The 22,835-nt window shown below is 44.0% G+C and overlaps 3 protein-coding genes across 8 annotated transcripts in view; 1 reads left to right on the top strand and 2 right to left on the bottom strand.

Moving 5' to 3' along the window:
• Positions 1-1,620: 1,620 nt before the first annotated feature.
• myl9b (myosin, light chain 9b, regulatory) lies at positions 1,621-5,836 on the top strand. The gene is made up of 4 exons (XM_037489770.2): positions 1,621-1,766; positions 4,245-4,448; positions 4,834-4,995; positions 5,101-5,836. Exons 2-4 carry the CDS (start codon positions 4,265-4,267, stop codon positions 5,274-5,276), a joined length of 522 nt encoding a protein of 173 aa, XP_037345667.1. The 5' UTR covers positions 1,621-1,766; positions 4,245-4,264; the 3' UTR covers positions 5,277-5,836.
• Positions 5,837-8,481: 2,645 nt separating this feature from the next.
• LOC119194127 (mucin-5AC) lies at positions 8,482-12,969 on the bottom strand. The gene is made up of 3 exons (XM_037448232.2): positions 12,665-12,969; positions 10,759-11,000; positions 8,482-9,936 (listed from the first exon to the last, which is right to left on the bottom strand). The coding sequence occupies exons 1-3, from the start codon at positions 12,681-12,683 to the stop codon at positions 8,482-8,484; spliced, it is 1,716 nt and encodes a 571-aa protein (XP_037304129.2). The 5' UTR covers positions 12,684-12,969.
• A 788-nt stretch (positions 12,970-13,757) lies between these two features.
• dlgap4b (discs, large (Drosophila) homolog-associated protein 4b) overlaps positions 13,758-22,835 on the bottom strand; it is an 84,167-nt gene continuing 75,089 nt past the window's right edge. For 5 of the 6 annotated variants that reach the window (XM_037490333.2, XM_037490336.2, XM_037490335.2 and 2 more), the window contains 5 exons: positions 22,684-22,772; positions 21,387-21,874; positions 20,313-20,404; positions 18,744-18,914; positions 13,758-17,934 (listed from right to left, as the gene is read on the bottom strand). In XM_037490333.2, the coding sequence (XP_037346230.2) occupies positions 17,698-17,934; positions 18,744-18,914; positions 20,313-20,404; positions 21,387-21,874; positions 22,684-22,772 (1,077 nt within the window). In that variant the 3' untranslated portion in view covers positions 13,758-17,697. Of the gene's footprint in view, positions 17,935-18,706; positions 18,915-20,312; positions 20,405-21,386; positions 21,875-22,683; positions 22,773-22,835 lie in introns of all 6 variants that reach the window. The other variant, XM_037490337.2, reaches the window with a different exon arrangement.

Here is a 22,835-nt window from a genome sequence, read left to right as displayed (position 1 = left end):
GGACTGTTCCATTCTGCAACAGCAGGAGGGGCGCAGTCAGGCGCCTCCACATCGACACCACAGAGGAGGGATGTCTTCACCCCCTGCAATTAGCTGTGGCCTGGTCAGCATTGTATACACCTGCAGTTGGGAGGTATGTCAAGAGTGTCTCTTTTCAGTAGAACACTCTCTATGTTCTTTTAGAACAATTATGTTGTGTTTCTTTAGTTATTCTGTTTTATTTTGTTACCAACTCTAATTTGTAAATGTCTTGGGTGAATAAAGTTCCTACTTTTCCCACTTTTTTGCAAACAGGTGTCCTTCTACAAAAGAAATCTATTTAATTAAATATTTCAACCAGGCTAGTGGTAGAGGACCTGGTGGTATATAGGAGCTTCTGATGCAATGGTGCCAAAGAGCAGACACAATACAGACACAATTTTGTTAAACAAAAAATACATGGGTGTAAAGTTTTTTTCTTAATACCTGTCCCACAGTTGAAGTGCATTATCAGACTAACACAGTACAGACATAGAAATACATTCTTTACCATTTCTGAAACACTACTCGCTGAAATTGTAGTATTTGCATATCCACCATATGTGTGCATCACAATTTCAGCAGCCGGACCACGGGTGCCCCAAATTATTTAACTTTTCTTCATCATCATCATCATACATTCACAGGTTCTCAATATTTCAGAAATTGTAGCTAGCGTTGCCCAGCAGAGGGCATCACTGTACCTGCACACAGCCTCAACTGAGACGGCTCCTATCTATGCACCCTCTGTATCTATTTTCAACTAAATTAACTAATTATTCACTCTCACTATTCTAAATCCATATCAAAAAGTTGGTATGCTGCCTTTCTCGAATGAAAAAGATGATTTTTCCATTTTAGAGATAAAAATGTTTATAGATGTATTTATTCTTAGAATGCACACATGGTCTGGTAGGGCTATGAAGACGATTGTAAATAACATTTTCAATGCTCAGAAGGCTGGGCACTTGTATCAAAGAACCTCACAGCAATATTGAAATACTAAATAGTAATTTACAATTGAATAAAAACACATTGTAATGTATATTGTTTCATTTGCAATAGAGGTAAACATCAGACCCCAAAAATATTCTACTCTTGCGCTTACATTATGCACTAACCAATTAAGGAGATGAATATTCCACACATTAATTAATTCTCTCAAGAAGCATTTTAGGATTTTTCTTAACAGACATTTTCATGTACAGTGGATTTGTGTTTTAAGTATGACATAATTTAAGGTGTTTCCCTTCACGTTCGGGGGCCCCGGCGATGTCAAGCCCAACTGCCTATTTAAGGAGAGCAACAGCCCCACAACAGAAACACTGGCTTTCAAAACAGCTCTGCATCTTCTCACGACTCTCTTCCACATGTTTCCATACCACAGCACACAGAGCCTCCTCTAAATGTGTGGGCCCTTTTCTCTAAATAAGGCAGCCTTATCGTAGTTCCTGTCATTTCTGCCTTTCTCCCAAACATCCCGAGCAGCGTCTGTCCGTGGCAGTAGCGGGCTGCGGCCTGCGCATTCTTTTGCCTTGTATGGAGAAACAGCCTTGTGTGAGATGTCTTTGTGTGGGACATGCCATGCTCCTCATTGGCCGGGACAGAAAGGGGAGGGACCCACCGGCAGTCTGATTCTTTAAACAAACTTTTCAGTAGGACTGCCTGCTTCCCCTTCGCACTGCTCTGTTGGTGACAGACAAAAAGGAGTTTGACAGGACTTCCAGATATTTCTACCTGAAGCCAAGGTGAGAAAAAAGTGCTGATTTAACAACCGGGGTTGCACATTACCATGCGAACACGTTGTCAGAGGACTGAATGTGTAAGAGCCCATTGGTACAATGCTTAACTATCAGGGCTGCAAGTGAGGTAGAGGATAGAGAGGTTCATTGGCTCTTTGATCAAGTTACCGGATAAGTTTACAATAATGCTTTGGCGATCAGCCAGATGAGAGACGTGTATTTCCCCTTAGAACTGTGTGCGTGTTTGTACGCAGTGTGTAAATGCCCTGTACACCACTGTGGTGTACTCCTGTCTCATCACTGCGGCACAGACCGAGGAATGTCTGAACGCAGGTGACCCATTTAGATCACACACACACACACAGCCACCTCCTGAAGTTGTCTTTTAAATAGGCAATGAGAGCTTTAACTTCCACAGCACTCTCTGTTTGTTTTGGGAATTCCAATTTCAGTCATCACTTTGGCAGCGGTGACCTGCGGGGCCTGGAGTTGGCGTGCAGGGTGACGGCCTGGCTGTTTGGTGATACCAAAGCGTGTGTGTGAGTGTGTGTGCTCTCGCTGGCTGAAGGGACAGAGAAGCCTTGTGGTCCGACTGGATTAAAGGGTTCACAGAGGAGCCGTGGTGGACCGAGAACAAATCCAATTGAGAAACGTCAGCCGAACGCTGATGTCGCCGAAGTCCCAAAACGATTTGTTCGTGGTCCTCTTTTTGTGAATCGTCGTTGAATCAACTCTGCAGAATGCAGAGGATTTAAGCAGTTGTTAAAGGCACCTGGAGAGTTGGTTGTTCAATAATCGGTCAAATAATCTATTGTATTGCTTGAAGAAGACAATCTGCCTCTCCAGTAAACATTACCCCTCTGTTCTGAATCCGTGTGGCCGAACAAGAGACTGTGAAAATCCTCTGTTCCCAGGAACCTTTTAAATTGTGGATGCTGTTTTGTTTCCAGCTTCCTCTGCGACTGTTAAATGGAGAATGGCAAGGCTTTGGGCCAACAGCACACACCTTCCAGATTTCTTCATTTTTCTGGCACATGGCGGGACACAAACAGCCAAACGGTAGTCAATTGAAAGGAGAGACTGATCCAACATCTGTCTGCAGTGTGAGACCATGAGGTGTAAAAAGACTGTCCATGTTTTAGTATTGAGAGCAAGTATATGAATTTCCTTTCCTACCTTTTTAATACTTGGAACCCAAACACCACCAATCCACTTATGGAGTTAAAACATTTCATGCAAATGTATCTTTGGAGATTAGAAAGGTCTGGACAGACCCGGCTGGTCATTGATTTGCATTGACAATAAACGTTATGATACTGCCCTAGTGACACAGACTTCATTTGTGTAGAGCGCAAGAAAGGACACGTCTCTATACTCGGAACTATTTAAGATGAATTGATAGTCAAAGCTGCTCCACGCTGCCTTCACTTATTTTTCTGAGTGGGATTATGCAAGAAGGACAGGTGACACTGCAATGTAGGACTCCTCTAGCCCATTAAATAGAAGACCGTGTCCTTGAAAACGGATGCTTGGTGAATATAGTACAGGAAAGGGCGATTTTATTCATGATGGATCACACTGCTGTTCAGCCTTACTATAATGTGCTACGAAATACACGGATGTAGAGATTAACCCCTAACATACAAATATGTTCAAATGTTGCTCCCCAGAATAATTTTTTGAATTTGTAGTACATATGAGGTTTAGTTTATTCCAATACAGACAATAGATGGCATTTTATATCAACTGTTTATAGATTGGAAGGGTTTCCGTTGCCACCATCTTGCTAATGTATGAGAGGAAGTGACTTGTCTGGATATGATGCCTAAACACTTTGGGATTGCTATGGCTGCTGATGTATTGATGTTTTTTTTTTTTTTTTTTTTTCAAGGTGTAAATTGAAAGCTTGGAAACCAAACTCGGCGTGTCAGCGAAGGGTGCGCAATCACACACGCCCTGAATAAATAACCTCCACCTCAGCACCTCTCCGGGGCATGACAACGTGCCTCGTATGCGACTAATCAGCCACATTCACCTGCTCCCTCCCACTCGTCCGTCTGTCCTTTGTTTCCCACTCAGTGCAGCACAAACAGACATGAACGCGGGACGAGTCCTTGCAGACCTGTACACGAGTGACGGGTCTAATTCGGGAAGGATCTGAAGTTAGCTGCAGTGTGCACAGTGGAGACATGTCACTTTCACATCTGTCACTGTACCCGACATCCAGCGATAGTGTGATTCTCTCCAGAGGAAGCTGGATAAAAACAGGCTCCTGCTTGGGGGCAAAGAGGCGATAGAAGTTTTTAAAAGAGCCACATGCAGATGTCAGATCTGTGAAATGGGTTCAACTCGTCTTTTTCAAATGGATGCTGAACTCTGCAATACAGCCAAGCCATGTTGCCCCTGATGCTGAAGCATTATTGCAATCTAATTCACGGGTCTCTTTTTTTTCTTCTTTTTTTTCTTTTTTTTTTACGTGCACAGGCCCAGAAACCGCAGCCGCCATGTCGAGCAAGCGCGCCAAGGGAAAGACCACCAAGAAGCGTCCCCAGAGGGCCACCTCCAACGTCTTCGCCATGTTCGACCAGTCTCAGATCCAAGAGTTCAAAGAGGCGTTCAACATGATCGACCAGAACCGAGACGGTTTCATCGACAAGGAGGATCTGCACGACATGCTGGCCTCTCTGGGTAAACTGACCTCTTCCCACCTCACTTGGCCTTTATGGCTGCACGTCTAATGGAGATCACACTGCTTTGAAAGGGCCATTCCACCTATTTTACATACATTTAATTTGGTCTAGGGAATTATCTCGCATATAGAAAAGCCTTTACTACATAACAAAACGTAAGTGAGGCATTTGAAAGAAATGGGCATCTTTTCGATGTTTACCAATTCTGAAGCGCTGAATCATGATCCAGTTTTCTTGGAGCAAAAAGTCAGGATGTTTTATTCTGCTTCAGTTTTTGCCTTTTTATGGATTACATTCTTGGTGGTTAAAATAAATAAGTTGACCACTGTTTATAGCAGCAGCCCTTTCTCGAAGCAGTAGGTGACAGTGTTGCTCGTCCTCAGGCAAGAACCCCTCTGATGAATACCTGGAGGGGATGATGAGCGAAGCCCCGGGACCCATCAACTTCACCATGTTCCTCACCATGTTCGGAGAGCGGCTCAACGGAACGGACCCCGAGGACGTCATTCGCAACGCCTTCGCCTGCTTTGACGAGGAGGGATCTGGTGAGTTGGGCCCCGTCGGACCCAATGCTGTGAGCCCACAGCGTCTCGGTGTGTCCACCGTGTGGGTGGAGTTTGGAGCTGAACGCGTCTCGCCTGTGCCCTAAGGTGTGATCCACGAGGACCAGCTGAGGGAGCTGCTGACCACCATGGGCGACCGCTTCTCGGACGAAGAGGTGGACGAGCTCTTCCGCGAGGCGCCCATCGACAAGAAGGGCAACTTCAACTACGCGGAGTTCACGCGCATCCTCAAACACGGCGCCAAAGACAAGGATGACGAGTAAAGGGAAACTGAGACTTCTTCGGGGGGGGCGCCCATGCATATACATGCTCCACCAATCAACAGTTGGTTCCCACCTTTACGGACCTTGTTTTAGAGAAACTGACAACTTATCGGGGTGTTTTTTTTTTTTTTTTTTTTGCCATTTAGCTGTAAACATGCTTGGTAACAAAGGGGTTGGGATCCACAATATTTGGCGGCGTCTTTTTGGGGGGTGTATTTGAATCTCATAGCCTTCTGTAGCTTCACGGACTGCTGGGTGGATGCATCAAAATATCCTGTGTTGGGGGTTGGATGGACTGGGATACTTACTGTTTTGTGCGTACCTGCTAATTAGCTGCCACACCTGCAAAAGCACTACAACAGGTATCCTTATCTAATATTTACCTGCATTGCACATGGTTTAAAAAAAATCTCATTCGGGTTGTTGAGTTGGGGGATAAGGAAGATAACACGGTTGGTGGAGCTTTTATACTTAGTCGGTGTACTTGAAGGATCAGTTTAGTTTGTGGTGTTGAAGGAATTTGGGCTTCTTGTTCAGTCAAATAAAAATGATTTTGTTGATCCACTGAGTTAAGATGTTTTTTTCAATTAATTGTCCTGCTTCCTCGGTTTATTCATTAAGACTGCGTTTGGATGTTTAAGTGCCATGGCCCAAAAAAAAACTACACTGCTTTTCACCATCACCAGTTTCCAAAAAATTGCTGTATACAGATCCACAAGCATTTTAACTTAAAGTAAATAGTACAAAAATGTATGGGCTCTGACTAAAGACTGCAGTTTGATTCCATTTGAAGGTGCTAGAGCCCAATAAATGTCAAATGTTATGAAACCGACTGTTTCACATTGGACTTCATATTAATCTCAGGAGGAGACATGGCAATTTGGATAAACCAAGGTTTGAGGTCTTAAACGTTTCACAGCAGACATTTGACTTGTCACAGATTTACTGATTATTTGAATAACATTCAACTATCTAAAAAGTTAAACCATGAAACCACCATTATGTGCCTCAGCATCTCAATAAGCCATTAGTGTGTCAGCAAGCACATTACCAGGAACCTACTGTGAGAAAAAGGTTGCAATTTAAGTCATAAAAATGTTATCGAAATGTACGCAGTTAAACAAAAATGAAATGACATTTATGAAAAACTGAATTTATTTCTTTGAAATGCTTATACAAAAACACATTTAAAGTTTAAGGCATATATTGCACTGACTATTGAAACGTTTTTATATAAAAAGGAACATCAGTCCCTCAGTCGTAGGTTTAAGGCACAGCAGCCAGTCATACTGCCAACGGTCGGTCATGATTCACAACATGAAAAACATTTTGAATGTAGAAATGATAAAGTCCATGCCAGTACAAAAAAAACTGAAAATATTTACATCCATCATCACATTGTCTGAACAGAGTCATTCTGAATATAAAATCAGACGTTGCTTTAAAAAAAAAAAAAAAAACCCTGCCTATTTCCAGTATATTACTGATTACGGTGTTGCCACAGTGGCATGATGTATATGAACAGTAAAATTACTTTAATGTGTAGTATTCTACATATGACCCAAGCCTGACATAACCTGTGTCAATTGAGGTATAAAAAAAGAAAAAGAAAAGTATCAGTCAAGTGAGTACCTGTAACACAAGGGCCCCCCCCCCCATCGACATCAACAGAGCATCACTGGCAGTGAGGAAGGACATTTTAGTGGGAATGAGTTGAGAAAGAATAAATGCGACATTACTTGGGCTCAATACCTGACTCCATACACAAGAAAAATGGAACCGTTTGAACGAAGCACAGCTCAATGACACTTGGAAACATTACAGTATTTAAGATTTGATGCAGTCCTGCTATTGAATTATTCAAATAGGTCAATTTCCACGTGGTTCTACTGTTATTATAGTAGACCAATATCTTGTGATTTATGCTACGACAGTTTCATGGAAACTACAGCTCTGTGAACGATTAGGAACGCTAAAAAGGAACTATTTCTAAAACACAGGTGAAATGCAGTGATGAGGAAATATGTATTTCTATGTTGTTGTTGTCTCCGGAGAGATAAAAAAAAGAAAAAAGAAAAAAAAAGAACTTCAACAGTCAACTATTTTCAGTACATCTGCTACATTTGCTTTGCCAAGACACCACATGCATCAATTAATTATCCCACAAGTAAGACGTTCAGGTTTTGAAATACCTTAAACCAATCACAATGCAGGGGAATTTATAGATTCTAGTAGTCTCGCTGCAAGAGCTTGATATCATTAGATAGCCAAGCTGCTCACCTCTCTGCTGAAATGGATTTCCAATGTGACCCTCTCCCCATCATCCTCCATCCACCGCCCTGCTTCATAACAACAATCCCTGAAAACCGTACCCAACCGATCGAAGCAATGGACAGAATCGCTTCACTTTTGGCAAAAAATGTCTCCTATTTCTACATTGCAGATAGCCGACAAAGGAACACTAGAGAGCATGTGTTGTGAAGGTTGAGATGACACTGAATCTGCTCAGCTATAAAAAGACAAGAGAAGGGCCGTGTGATGGAGACAGACACTAACGAAGTATAATCAATTTCCCAGGAAAAAAAGGAATTAAAAAAAACTCTTGAAAATCTTCTCCATTGCTTTAGAGGTCTATGATGTTGTTGAGTGTTTCGAAAAATAAAATAAAAATAACATCAGATCTTCCGTGGGAATATAAGACAGGCAGCCTCGCAAAGGATATCTACGACTTTTGTACATTCAATAAAGTCCAGTACTGCTACGGAAGAGGCTAAATGCTGGTCCTGAAAATGACACTAATTGGCATTTTGTACAATTAAGAGATATTTCCGCCGCATGTAATGTGGAAAGACAAATGGAATAAAAAATTAAAAAAAATTATCCAATACAATACAAAACTACTCTGAACTGAGGAATGTTCCTTCCACAATATGACATCAGAAGAGTGTTCTTACCAGCAGGCGCCTCCAGCAAGAACAGAATATTTAAAGAATAAAAAGTTGCTTGAAACAGCAAGTCTCTATAACACCTTTTGTTTGTTGCTTCACTTCGTCCCAGTTCATACATCTGATCTCATTCCCTGTGTTCTGCAGGGACCGGCGTTAATGACCTAAGGGGACGCGTGGTGAAGATACATTCTCCTATTTACAGTGTTGTCGAGTCCAACAGGAATGTTTCTTCTTTCCTGCCAGCCAACGTGCATCTCCTAGTTCACCGCTTCACTCACTGTGTGCAGGCTGTGCTGCGGGCCCCACACGGTGGAGATGGGGGTCTTTGGTCCCTGAAGAGAGCTGGTTTGCCGGGTATCAGAATGAACCATGCTCCAAACACTGGGCACCACTGCGGAACTCCTGCTACTGGTACTGATGCTGCTGGTGGATGAAAGCTGCAGAGGAGCCGGGCCAAGATGAGGCGTCATCGTTGGCGTAGAGGAGGATATTTGGGCTGAAGCGGGCAGAGGAGTTGGACTTTGCGTTGGCGTCGAGACGAAGACAGGGTTGTGAACGGGGACCGGAGGCAACGCGGCGCCTGAAATGAGTGACGGACACGGAACACTGACTGGGACTACGGGAGACTTGTGGAACGGCAGGTAGAGCGGGACTCCTCTGGGGTCTGCGAAAGCGGCGATAGCCGGAGCCGAGGCCAGCGCTACAGTCTGGGAGGAAGCCGGGCTGGTGCCTGGGACCAGGACTGCCGACGGCAAACGGAGAGGCAGCGGAACTGGAACCGAGCGGCAGGTCGGAGCAAGCGACGAAGCCGCGGCGCTGGCTGGAGCAGCAGCAGCAGCCGGTTTCAAGGACTTTGGCTGTCCGAAAACCGAGGCAGGCAGATGGGCCGGGGTGAGCTGCGGCTGGTGAGGGCTGGAGGCTGTGGCACGCTCCTCCTCCAAGGGGCTCCAGATGCCTTTAGCCATCGGGGGAGGAGATAGCCGCGGGGCAGAGACGGACGCAGTCAAAGGCACAGGCCCCGGATCCTTGGCCGAAGTCGACACCGGAGCAGCCATAGCCTTCTCCATCAGACTCTGCACCCTGGAAGGATCCATGACCTGTTGGCCGTCCTCGGTGGGCGGCGGGAGCCCGGCGCCACCGCTGTAAGCCACACACTCTGCCCCCGGGGTCCTGTTCTGGCTCTCCTGGAGCCTCTTCAGGTTCTCCTGCTCAGCTGCCCGTTGCAGAGCCGCATCCACCAGGAGCCTCAAGTCGCTGAAGTCCTGGGTGGGAAACAGCTCGGGGGGAGTCGGCGGGGGGGTGTTGAAGAGGCCACCAGTGGGACTAGCCGCCATTGTTGTGCTAGCGCGACAAACCGGATTGGTCCCCTGTTCCTCCGCTTCCCTCAGGAGGCTTTGGGTGTCGAGCGTCATCAGCGCCTGGACCGCCCCTTCCTTGCCGGGGTAGCCCGCTCCGGTCAGAATGGCCGTCGCCGTGTTTCCGAGAAGACCGAGGTCCAGCGCGGGGACGGAGCGGATGACGGACGGGCGCTGTTGTGACGAGCCGTTGGAAGAGTTGCTTTCTGGGGAGCTGGCTCCGCCCCCGCTGGTGGAGTGGACTTCACTCCTCCCGCCGACCTTGCGGGAGATGGTAAACTTTGTGGGGTCCTTGCCGTCCTTACGAAGCAGGTCAGGGAGGAGGCGGCGACGTGCATTGATGAACCAGTTACATATCTGGGAAAAGAGGAAGACATTCTTGCATTAACAAAATATTAAATTAAAATGAAAGGCCAGAAAAAGATGTACTTTTGTGCTTTTCTTTAAGAAGTAATTGCTACATTTTTGTTGGCAATTTTACCCCCCAGCTTCAAATACTCAAAACTCAACCTTCGAATCACATTCTTTTTAATGGACTGTGATTTGAACAACCACCTACACATTTTTCCTTCAGCTACATCTGTACACGAGGCCTCACTTACCCCCCTCTAGTGGTATGGCCTCCCACACAAGGAAAAAAGAGGGAGACAGACAGATGAGAGCCCTTAGACAGCTGGCAATAATGAAGGTCTGAGCTCAAATGTGCTGAGCCACAGAGAAGCCAGCCAGAGGCATTCCAGGGAACTGACTACATAACAAGAACCTCTGCAGTTGCCTCATGCTAATCTGCAATTCCTTCTGTAATGCTGCATGTTTGAATGTGCGTGCTGCGAGTGAAAGAGGAAATGTCTACTACTGATGCAGTGAAGTGAAAAGGGGAGGCTGGGAAAAAACTCCCTCCAAGCAGTGTTGAAATACCATCAGATTGTTGTTTCGCTTTCACTTGTTCACCGTGTTGGTTGACAAGCGGGTGTTGGTAAGATTAAGTATGATAGAAACAAAGAGAGTGAACTCTATAATGGCGATAGCCCTTGTTTTTGTGTAAAGAATCAAAACTTTAGTGCTTTATATAGTGATAAAGGACTAGAGTTCAATTGCATGATTTACCACACGCTTATGTTCTTTACATATTAAAAAGTCATACAAATAATATTGGTATTAAATAAATCCACCCCTCACCTGCAGCACAGAGAGGTTGGTCTGTCCAGACAGACTGAGCTTCTCCTGCTCTGACGGGTAGGCGTTGAAGCGGTGCTCGTACAGCCAGCTCCGTAGAGTCTGCACCGCCTCCTTGGGCAGGTTGCCGCGGCGACGGCGTTTCCCAAAGAGACCCCTTCCTGACAGGTCGAGCGGGGAGCCATCGTCGCTGTCCGACATCGCAGAGGAGTGCTCCTGCTCCGGGCGAAGCTCTTCGTCCAGAGCTGAGGAAGAAAGGGAAAAAAAAGAATTGTTATTTACAATAAAGATTGAGTCGCTTATCATGTGTCCATATTTGTCTAAATGTGGTGACAGATATCTCATACCATCTACTTTACATTCACTTGGGCCAATTTGTGTCTTCTCACACCGATTGGGAATTTCAAATTGCTCAATAATATAATTTTAAAAAAAAGGTTTAAACTTTGATGCGTGATGTTTTTTTGTCAGTCAATGGCTGGCCACAGGAGAGAATCTCCCCTCAAAATGGAGCATGCCCGATCCCAGGGGTGGGCCACAAAATGCAGTGAATGTCTTTCTCTGGGGCTGGGTGAAACCTGACCCCCGGGGCAGCGCCTGTCTTCACAAAGAAGATTGTGTGCATATCAACATCACAGTAGCCAGTGGCCCAGGAGCCTATTGACCATGCAAAGGAGGCCGTTTTCACCTCATGCCTCTTCGGCTCTGCGCCGCTGGAGCGGTTGACAAATCTTTTGAATTCTGCATTCCTCGACAACGAGGGTCCTACAACTGAGTAAAGTGGGGGTCAAATTAAAAAAACACATTCAGGGCATTTCCTCCCATTTCTCTGTGAGAGCTTGTCAGAAATCCCTTTTTAAAAAATGGGAACTCATTTATCCACTGATGAATCTTTTAGCAAAAAAAGGGGGAAACAATTTGTCAAATCCAGATAGCAGCGTGGCTCTGGGCAGTAAACACCCCAAATACATGCAATAAAAGTATTGATTGCAACGACAATATACAATCATCTCAGCGTGTTAACCATCTCAAAACAACAGTGGCCAAAGACAAAGTTGCATTCCCTGAACTGCATGACATCATTGCATCAATGTGTAAAAGATGAATCATACGTGTCGTCATCCTCAGTTAAATTCAGTTGAAATTGAAGCCAAGCCATATTTGAGATTTTGAGCCCAGTAAACGTCACATCGTTACATTAAGTCAGTAACAGCTACGTGCAACATCTCACGGGACTTTTTGTTTACCCGTAGAGTCCTCTAACGTTACATAAAAAAATACACAAAAAAATCACATCCACAAAAGCCAACCGTGAACCAAACTTCCCAGCACACTCTGATTTGAATGTGACCGTTATAACGCCACTGCAACACAACGTCACACACACACCAAACATCAACTTTAGAGAGCAGCTCGCTTTGTCTCGCGCTAAGTCATAACGTCACATTCGGGAGTAAAACAATACAAAAAAGAGGAAACAATCCTCTGGAATAATGCTACGTGTAACATTAAAAGAAAAACAAAAAAATAGGTGGACAAAAACCGAGCTTAGTCGCTAAATTAGCCATCTGGAGCGCACAAAGGGCGCAGGCAGGAAAGCGCAGCCTCCCGCATGTCACGGCGCCAGATGGACACCATGCCTGCCTCCAGAGATAACTAGCTGGCTAGCCGTCCCTCCAAATGGGAGCACAAAAACACACGCCGCATTTTGCTCGCACCCCCCCACCACCACCACCCCCTCCTTCCCTCTCCCTCACAAAAAAAGCCCCGCAATTCCGGGCAAATACCAAAAGCGAAGGCACAGCGTGCAGACAGGAACCTTTTGTGTGTTAAAAAAAACGTGTAACGTGGTAAAACAAAACAAAAAAAAGACAACACAACACAAACACACGATGCGGGCGCCGCTCACCTCGTTTGAACGCTTTCATTCTTTTGTTGATGGCTCGCCTGAAAACACGCAGCTGTCCAAGTTGCTCGCTGTACAAAGGGTGCCCGACGGTGGTATGACACAACGGCACTTTCCTCCAAGAAAGCACAAGGTGTTGCGCTTTTTTTCACCCAACTTCAAATGCCTCACTTTCGGGGTTCTGTCGCACAGGAAGGTTTCTCCGACTCCATCGTCAGCCGCCGCTTTCTGCCAAGACAAATGTCTTTCTTTTGAGTCGCTTGTTCCTTTTACCTGCACGTAGCAGCGCCAGCTTTTTTCTTTTCGTTTTTTTTTTTTTTTTACCAATCTTGACAGTCGCAGCTGAAATGATCCCGCCCTGTCAACAGCTGTTAGCCAATCATGGACGTCCGTCCCGTCCCCTCGGCATGCTTTAGCCAATCGCTGCACTCCGCCGGACAGCGGACGGGCTCCGTGTAATTGTGACTGACGGGAGAACCATTTCATTCAAAGTATAGCGTAGGCATTGAAACAATGTTATTTTCTCCACGCGGTTAAAATCCAGATGGTTAAAATTACACCAACACCAACCTGCACACGCACTGGACCATAAATATATTGTGTGATCACTGTGGCCGTTTTTGTTTCCCGGTCTGAGTCGTGTTACGTTGCCTTTACGTAACGTTGAGCCAAATGTTCTGGTTACATAAATCCGAAACGTCGAACGGGGACCGCATCAGACCTTCATAACACAAGTGGGCAAACGATTTGGACTCGCAGTGGCATCGGATTAAATGGTTAGACACCCGTTTTACAGTTGGTTTCAGGCTTGTCATACTAGTAGGTCTTTGGATGGTTTTATTCCTCGGATTTATTAATAAATAAATATGGCAGTTACCTGGGATATGTATTCAAATCTGCCTCTGCTCTGAGGCTGGAAAGATGAGTGCATATTGACATAGATTTACAGCTGTGATTGAAATTCAACTGGGTTGAAAACAATAAAAGTAGTGAATCTCTAAAAGTAGTCCAAAGGAAAATGACCAGCACAAATGTAAACATCATGTTTGTAGATGTGATCAAATAGCTTCAACACAGTAAGCATACACCAATGATGGACTTTTTGAGAAAGTATTGTGCATTTTATTGAATGTTACATCTCTCCATTATACATTTGAACAACCTTGGAATAGTATAAATAGATCTACAGCATTGTAAAAGATTACGATTTTCAGTCTGGTCTATTTACAGAAGACAACTTTAAGAAGCACAGGGGGAGAAATGCAAGATTATTAGTTTAATATTAATATCAAAGAACCCCTTTACTCAGTATTGCACATAAACTTTAAATTTGATTAGAGTATAGTGACAAGAAGATCTAGGTTTTCTGAACAGCACGGCCACTCATTCACAACTTTTGTTTCAAGCAATACACCCTCTCATATTTAACCCGAAACCCAAACCCTGACATACAGCCTACTTTGTATAATGCTGAACAAATCGTATTCTTTAAAATAGGTGCTTGCTTCATAAAATATATGTTCTAGTATTTTTACAGACACTTTTTTGCTAAATCCTACCCTGAGCTCTGCCCCTCACCCCTTCCCAGTTGTATGGCCGACTCAGAGGAACAAAGCACAGATGCTAATGAGCTTGTTATTCGTAAGCGGGCCTTTTAGACTACTGTATGTGAGTGGTATCCCAGTCGAGGTTGTACTCTCACTGGGATTTAACAGTCTCTCTTCTCCTGTAGCCGGTACTGATGAAACTATTTTCTCAGTCCTGGAATGCGGAAAACAAAACAATTTCCAAGAGTAGCTAAAGGTTATATAAGGTGTGATGTCAGACCCATTTTTAGAGGGGAAAAAGTTAGAAATAAAAAGGGTACAGTGTTGTCACAGAAGATATGGTACAATTTTGACAAAAGCCACATAAATAAAGTGTTATTACTCTTGCTAAAATTGAAACTTTTTTTTCATGAACGATAACTTCATTATTTGTGATTGAAGGAGTGCAGATGAACGGAAGCAATGAAAATCAAGTTGATATGTTAAAATGAAGCTTTGCCACAACAGAGTTCTGCTTGAGCAAATCATAGCGTGGCAGTGTTGACTTTGAAAGGCCAGAGCCATCAAACCAATATGAGGGGAAGGGGGGGTTGGGAGAATGAGGGTTGGGGGGGTGGGATCACCCTCAAATCAATGGTTTTAAAGACGCAGCTGTTTGGATCTTGGATAACTCTACACAGGAAGTAGACATAGGTGTGTCCCAGTGGTATCTGTGTGTATTGGAGGGAAGTCTTGTATAAATGCATGAACTCTCTTTACATGTGTTACTGACACTTTTGGGCTTTTTACACATCCAATTTAACGGATCTAACAAGCATGGTTAGATTGCTTGAACTACTTTCTCTCAGCAAACTTTCATGTGTCAGGCCGACCTATGGTTTTTGTGACAAAGGGTGACAGACAGCAGGGTTTGGGTTACAAAAAATGTGGAAAATGGGAAGAAAAGGAAATGATATGTTATGAGACTGTTCTGAATGTTAAAAATATTCTGGCAGTAGTTGGATGTGAGAAAGAGATTTGAACGTGATAGTGTTTTTTAAGACAGAATATTCAATATCCTTCACATTAAGATCATCAGAATGTCGTTTTTTTATTTTCAACTTGTGGTAAACATTGAAGCAGCCGTATCTAAACCACGATGATTCCAGAAAAACAACTCGTCAGACAAACTACTTTTTCCCTGCATTCTCAAATCTAATCAAGCCACCGGCTGAGTTCCAGTCACACAAAAGGCCTTCAGGTGCTAACGATGCGATCCACCCCACTAAAAGAGAGGGGGGCATTGACAGCAACCGGGGAACTGACTATTGACACCTTTGAGCCATTTTCCTTGCTGGGAGTCATCTCCAGCTGGCAAACACAACAGGCAAACAAAGGCCTGCCATCAACAGAAAGCTCTTGCCAATAGAGAGAGATAACGGTCGTCATCTCACTTCCAATTCAAAGCCCCTGGCTGCATTTTTTGGGTCTGAGTAGGTGCGAAAGAAGCATTGCAGCAGCCAACGCAATGACATTGTAACCGCTTAGCATAGCTAATTAACAAGGGGAAGTCATGTTTGTTTAGCAGTCGGAAGAAACCAAATGTGACTGGAAGACAGACAAACAACTGTGGTGGATGTCAGGTTGGATCTGTACTTCTAAGCTAAATTTCACAGGTTTCTCTGTGAATGGCTCAAAAAAAGACAAATGGAGTCTTTGTGTTGGAAATTGGCTTCATACGAGAGCCTGAAAAAAAAAATGTAGTGCACACAATGTAGAACAGTAGAGGGCTCCTTGTTTTACAAAATGTCACAGTATACTACGATCTACCGTGTATTTAATAGTAATTAAGCACTGTTGCCCTCTAGAGGTCAGAAATAAGACATTTAGATATTTTCCTGTCTGGTCTTGCTGCTGAGCAACAACTCAGTTGTCGTGATGAGAATTTCTGAAATAAATACAATGCTGTGGCTTTACTCCATTCTACTTGGACAGTAAGTGCTGTGAGCTCCCTGCCGCTGACACAAGTCAGATGAATTCATCTTTGGCATGCAGTCTCCATTTAAAAAAAAAAAAAAAAAAAAGGCTAGTCGCATTTAATAAATGAAAACACAACTCATTTATTTAAGGTTAGAATTAAATACGTTTCTTTTAATAAAAAGTGCAGGTATTTGGGATAATGTTCAATGTGGGGGAACAATAATGGCAACACATTTAGGATTTCATTTATTGAGAGATTGGAGGCAAAGTAAATCAAATGCTTTTGGAATCATGGTATAAAACTATAATGGCAAGACACATGTCTGATTGTGTGTCCCCACAAACAATAACACATTACCCTGCACAATCAGCCTACTGCATTATTTCAATAAAAAGGCCTAAATTTGTTTGAGCTCGTTTGAGTTGAATGCTAAGTGAGGTTAATAAAAGCACTTTAGAAAGAAATGTTAAACAAATAAAACAAACGCATATCCAAGCCAAACTATTTCAGAATCTGCAGTTACAGCACAGACATCAAAACCAAAGTGATTGGAATGGAAAGTTTGGAGAAAAAAAAAAAGACATTTTCCGTCAAAAGAAAAATAATGTGTGTCAACTGAAGTTATGACTTAAGACCCTAGTGCTTGGTCATCATTATCATAGGGATGTGCTTTTATTAAGAAACACTATGAGACTTTGTGTTACAGGTTATCAATGGTGTTTAAATCTTTGACAAAAGAACATTGACAAAAACACAAAAGTTAATTTTAAGGAGCTATATAAATAACCCTTGAAATCTGACATCCAATTTTATCATACCAAAAATATTCATAACAAGATCTAACAAGAACTGAATGGACGAAACAAAGAATAGGTAAACAAATAAATACAAACAAGACATACAGCGTGTGTGTGTGTGTGTGTGTGTGTGTGTGTGTGTGTGTGTGTGAGATGGCCACAGGAAGGTGTTGTGCAAAGCTACAAGATGGCCAATGATCTGGGAAGAGAGGACGACAATGGGAGACAGAACAGCAGTAATGTTTGCCTTCTGTCCACTTAAAATATCTTATAGCCAAGATAGAGCAATGATTAAAAACAGTCTTTGTGTAGTTACTTTAGGATATAATTGTCATAATAACATGGCTTCATTAACAATTGTATGATATCAAGAGTAGTTACAAGAAATGACTTAAGTTCATCAGCTGAGGTTTTCAAAGGCAGCCACTAATGAAGTGACTCCTGCTTTACAGTCTGAGGAGTCCTCAAAAGCAAACATTTTAATTTCATTTTCTTTTCTTTTTTAAGCGAGTATTTGATGGCACCAGGACAGGCCCATAACCACATGATTGTGTGTAAAGTGCCCCATTCACCTCCCCGGCCCACTCTAACCGAATCGTATCTCTCCTCCCCCAACTTGGACTCTGATTAGCTCATTTGCATTGCAAAGGATTTCCACTCCCTTTTCCAGGTACTTCAGCGACACTTATCTGTCCTTTGATTCCGACCCTAGTTTCCTTCCTCCTCAGCGTCTCAGAGGCGGGTCTGGGCCTCGGGGACATAGATTTCGATGCTGTCCGCGCTCTCCGTGGCGGAGTTCTGGCGAAAGGAGGCAGCCTTTTTAGCAGCTTGCAGACGCTTGCGAGCCTCGTGTCTCTGCTTCTCGGCTGAGGCCGTGGAGGAGGCGGATGAGGAGTCCGTGCTCTTCTCGCGGCCCAGCGACGGTCGTCCCTTACCGGGCTTCTTTATGGCGGACTCCTTCTCCTCGCCCTGTATGGAGGAGGGATTCAACGTGACGGGAGGAGAAACAACAGATACAAGACAGTGAGAGATTGTCACACAGAAACTCTTCAAGAGGTTTTAGGTAGTCTAGGCAGGTTTAGCAGACAGGACTTTGACAAAGACATTTTGACAATGCTGATCGTATTTGTTAAAACTTGAAACTGTGTGCAACAGACAAAAACTGACAGTCAACTCAAACATTGGGGGGGGAAAAAAATAAGTCATTTTTATGACAAGTTTTGTACACATGGCATGGTAACATGAATCGATGGCCATGTTGGATCCAACTCAAAGCACAATAAGGGGATCGATCACAAGACACATACTGCAAAGCAACATGAAGCAAGAGCACATCAGCTTCAGAGCCTTACACTGGAAACGCACACACACACACACAAATATACACAATGACAAACAACGCACCAGAGAGACGGAGAGGTCCAGAGACAGACACACTTACACAAACAAAGACGTTTACGTGAGCCAGTGCGTCTTAGCCATGCTCCACTGAAACCAGGAGCACAGTAAGAGACGCATGCATGGTCAAAGCAGGGCGTTACAACGGCAGCCCACTTTGAGATGTCTCTTTGTTCCTCCATGCATGCCTATAGGGACCTATCTGACTCTTTGTATTGGACAGGGAGGCCCTATTAACAGTTCATCCAACGCAGAGGGTAGGCGGTAAAAAGGAGAAAACATGTGGGAGAAATGGTGGTGGTGGTGGTGGGAGGAGAGAGGCCGGTTTCGGCGGCTTTCCTACCCCAGCCAGGGCACTGGGCAGCAGGGGTGGGAAGTACCTTCCGCCCAGGGGGCGACTGGGCAGCCGCAGACGGCATGGGCTGCCAGTCATTGGACTTGAGATGGTAGAGCTCATCAAACTTGAGGCTGATGTCCTCGATGGAGAGCTGCAGCAGGTCCCAGAAACCTGCCAGGTCCTGGGCTGTGGCCCGCGGGTTGGCATTCACATTCTGACCAAGGGAGGGAAAATGAAAGAACAATCAATGAAAGAGATGATATTGAAGAGTAATCAGTGTCACAGGAAAGAGGGGGCGTTGGGGCTTCAGCCAGTGTCTTATCTACGAGACGGAAATGTAATAATACCCAGATTTACTCGGCTCTTCCCATTTTTTCCGGTTCAGTGTTAATCAGCATTTTTGTCCGAATGTGAATCAACTAGTGGGAGCCCATAATACGTCTAATTTGCATCTTGTTATGGGTTATTGCTTGTCGCTCTACTTTCAGCAATCATACTGAACTTAAGCTCAAAGGCTGTGGCTTCTGACAAGACAACTTTTAAATGAGTGGTTGACCTTGAAGAGCCAAAAAAAACAAAACAGAGTCTACTTTAATCTACTGAAAACAGCAGCAGAGATGGATAATTATATTCAACTTAATTTAAGAGGATTTAAGAAAAAACAGGCTATATAATTCCAAAATTAATTTGTCCTGGATGTGTCCATTTATTAAAAATCAGGCCAGAGGTGGAGTTTTATCTATCAATGTTCATGGTGGTTCTGTAGATATTGTTCTTCATATCCATTCTGACGTTTGCTGCTGAGGCTGTATGAAGAGCTAGGTGCCACTACACAGACAGATAGGCCAAAATCTGTCCAAAAATCACTGAGGCTGTATGAAGAGCTAGGTGCCACTACACAGACAGATAGGCCAAAATCTGTCCAAAAATCACTGACTTTTCAGTGAATAACTCCACATTACAAATATATTGAGATCCAAATGTCAATGCAGAATTCTGTCTTGTTCAAGCAAATTGTGGTTGCAGCACATCACTGTGTCCTGCTTTATGGTGTTGCTCTTTGCATATTCAACACTAGAGGGAGCCATTTCATTGTGTTTGGGCAAAACACACGCGCTGTGTTGCCAATATGCTAAAAGGACCTGTAAAATACAACTCTGCATTCTGAGCAGCTTCTTTGGATAACTGCCCAATTCAAAATATAAATACAGCATGTTTGATTAGCCAATCCCTCTAAAATTGACAGGGTACATGTCTGTATCACTTTGTTATTTAAGGTTACATAATCTATTTAGAACCACAGTGACATGGTGTAATGCTAAACATCACATTGGCAGAGAAATATACCAGCCATGATGATCTGGACAATATTTGGCAATTTTTCATTTATGTAAACATAAAAGTATAGCAGTTTTAAATGCTGAGGTGTTTTTGTGCGTCAAATTTGCTACAATGTGTAAACAGCCATTGCCAATAAAACACGTCAGAGGGAAATGGATTATTGGCCTATTATAATCTCCTTGTCTAGGTCCGGTTAAAAAAAAAAAAAAGACGTAGGTCATGCCCCTGCAGACCTGGAGAGTGGAAGATCACAGGAAAGATAAAGAAATACCAAGTTTTGTTCACACAGTCCCCGAAACTGCTGGAATTTCTGGGCCATCAGGAGCTGGGCACATCCTACTGCGCTGCGAACCTTCCCCAGCACTACAGAGGGAACACAAACACATTAGTCTCAGCTTCAACACACATTCAATTATTTATTATTGTTGACCTCAAAAGCATCCTGTTATTCCATCTATGGAAAACACAGAAAGTGTTTTTTTCTTGGCCAGCCTGTCCCCGAAGGTAGCAACAGCCTCAACTGCAGTCCTTGTGTCACACACAAGGCTTATAGACAACTCAAACCAAGCGCTGTCACAATATAGAAGCCTTGGGATCCCACTGTCTGTCATTGGCTCCTTTGCTTCTCTGTTGCTGTCAAAACTAGGACAAGCCCTGACATCCATTGGGACTGCTATGTGATCACTGGATTGCAAAGTTATGGAAATGGGATTATTGGGTGGTGAGAGCCATCTTTGGAGATTGGATTTGCATAATATTTTAATACCGACTGCTCTGTAAAAAAAGACACACACCGAGCGTTGTCCATATGTGCTTCAGATATGAACTGAGCTTCCAAAGCCTTTCTACGGTTTGTTTGTTTATGTGTATTCATGCATGTGTGTGGGTGTGCTTACTTGCTGATGTCGGAGCACTGATCTAATCTGGAGGTTTAATCAGTTCCAGAGTAGATTTGTGTAATTCCGGGAATTACAGCCCTGCTTGTGTGTGGTCACCCCAGGTATTACTGCCTCATCCCCTCTGTGCCCTCTATGTCTGATGGAGTGGTTGTGGGGCCTGAAGCAGAATCCTATAACCAATCTGTGCACCATCATGTGAGGTCGGAGAGCAGCAGACAATTGGATATTAGCAGTTAAATAGGTATGGATCATACCATTAACTTTTTGTAAGTCTAGCAGCTAAATCAACATCTTTCTAGAGTTCAAAATCATGTTGTGCAGAAAAATAAATCTTCCTTCCCTGGGCATTTTGGTACGGTGAACAACAAAGAATTAGAGTGTGTAATGGCCTCGTTCACCTCCTCAAAACACGTGGCGTTGGGAACACAAAGACGCTGGAGCCTTACCCTCTTCTGAGAGCTGGTTGTCTTTGGTCTCCTGCTCCATCTGATGGCACCAGCCTTCCATGCGGCCCGTCTCGGCCTGCAGCAGCTTCAGGAACCAGTGGCCGTCTCTCCGACACAGCGTTCCCCCGCTTCCGCCCTGGGGAACGCTGCCGTTACTCCCGTTGCCGCTCTCCAGCCAAGGGTCTGGAGGCGGTAGACACGAGGGGTCCAGAGCCGGGTCCAGGCTTTCCGAGAAGGAGGAAGAGCTACTGCGCGTGGTGGAGCGTTTGAGGATCTGCCTGGGAGGTGGAGGTGAAGGGGCGTCACCCGGAGTGTCTCCGTTGTCTAAATAGCCGGGTCCGGGAGGGGAGCTCATGGCTTGGATTGCACTGTTCACCATGACTTTCTTCTCAAATTGTTTGGCGTTACTGTAGTGGGAGACGACAGGGATGTCTTGTGTGTCGGAGTCGGTTTCTTGCTTTGAGGCCATGCTACTGGCGCGACTGAGCCTGAAACAAAGAGTGAGACTCATGGTTACGCCTGTGCCGCTCTATTTGAACAATTTAGGGGGTTTTGTTCACTGTTAGATGCAAAACGGTGGACAGAGACTATACATTATTCAAAAACAATTTCTTAACCACAAGCATACATGAAACACTTATAGTATCGACTTTAAAGAGATAATTAAAACACAATTGTTCAGAGGCCAGGCTTTTATTATTTAGTGCACTCATGTGAGTGGGAGTCTAGGATCTTGTTAATAGGCTCAACATTATTTCCATTTCTGGTTTTATCTCAGAAAATGCTCAGAAGTTAACTCAGAAAATGGAATATTATGAATGCCTGACGGAAGAATTTTAAACAAATATCAGAAGGACAAGAACAGCCGAAGACTGAAAAAGGGAACGTCACGGCACAAAAAGTGTACACAACATTTTGACAGAGGAACTCTTGTTTTGCTGGTTATGCTGAAGAAACCTCGGTAGATACCAAAAGACCAAAGACTAAATGCACTGCAGCATGCAAAACATAAAAGGAACAGAGCCTGGCATTCAAATCATCACGAGCACAGAGTGCAAACAACACTGCAGTAACTTAGGAACAGATCTCAAATATACTGTAAGAGACCAGTTTCATGTCATGCAAGGAATCAATTGAATCACCAATACAACACCCAAGGATGGATTACAGACAAAACCACAGTCACATTGTTTTCACATTTACATAGCTTCTGTAACAGGGACAGAATAGTCAGAGCAGTGTGTGTGGCTATAATATAAATTCCTCACGTTGTTACAAGGACAGGAAGAGGACTTACTGCCACCCGTCCTCCACCTGTACTCCGATTGATTGAAATTTGGCCAATGGTGGGGTCTCCTCTTGTGGAACTTCCTGAATGCAGTCAACCTGAGAACAAGTAAAGAGTGAAAGGTAAAAACATAACTGCCGGCTCTAAAACTATGATATTGG

Source organism: Pungitius pungitius, chromosome 8, assembly GCF_949316345.1.
Source record: "Pungitius pungitius chromosome 8, fPunPun2.1, whole genome shotgun sequence".
Taxonomy (NCBI): domain Eukaryota; kingdom Metazoa; phylum Chordata; class Actinopteri; order Perciformes; family Gasterosteidae; genus Pungitius; species Pungitius pungitius.
The sequence above is the reverse complement of the archived record's forward strand: the minus strand, read 5'-3'. Positions and strand labels throughout refer to the sequence as shown.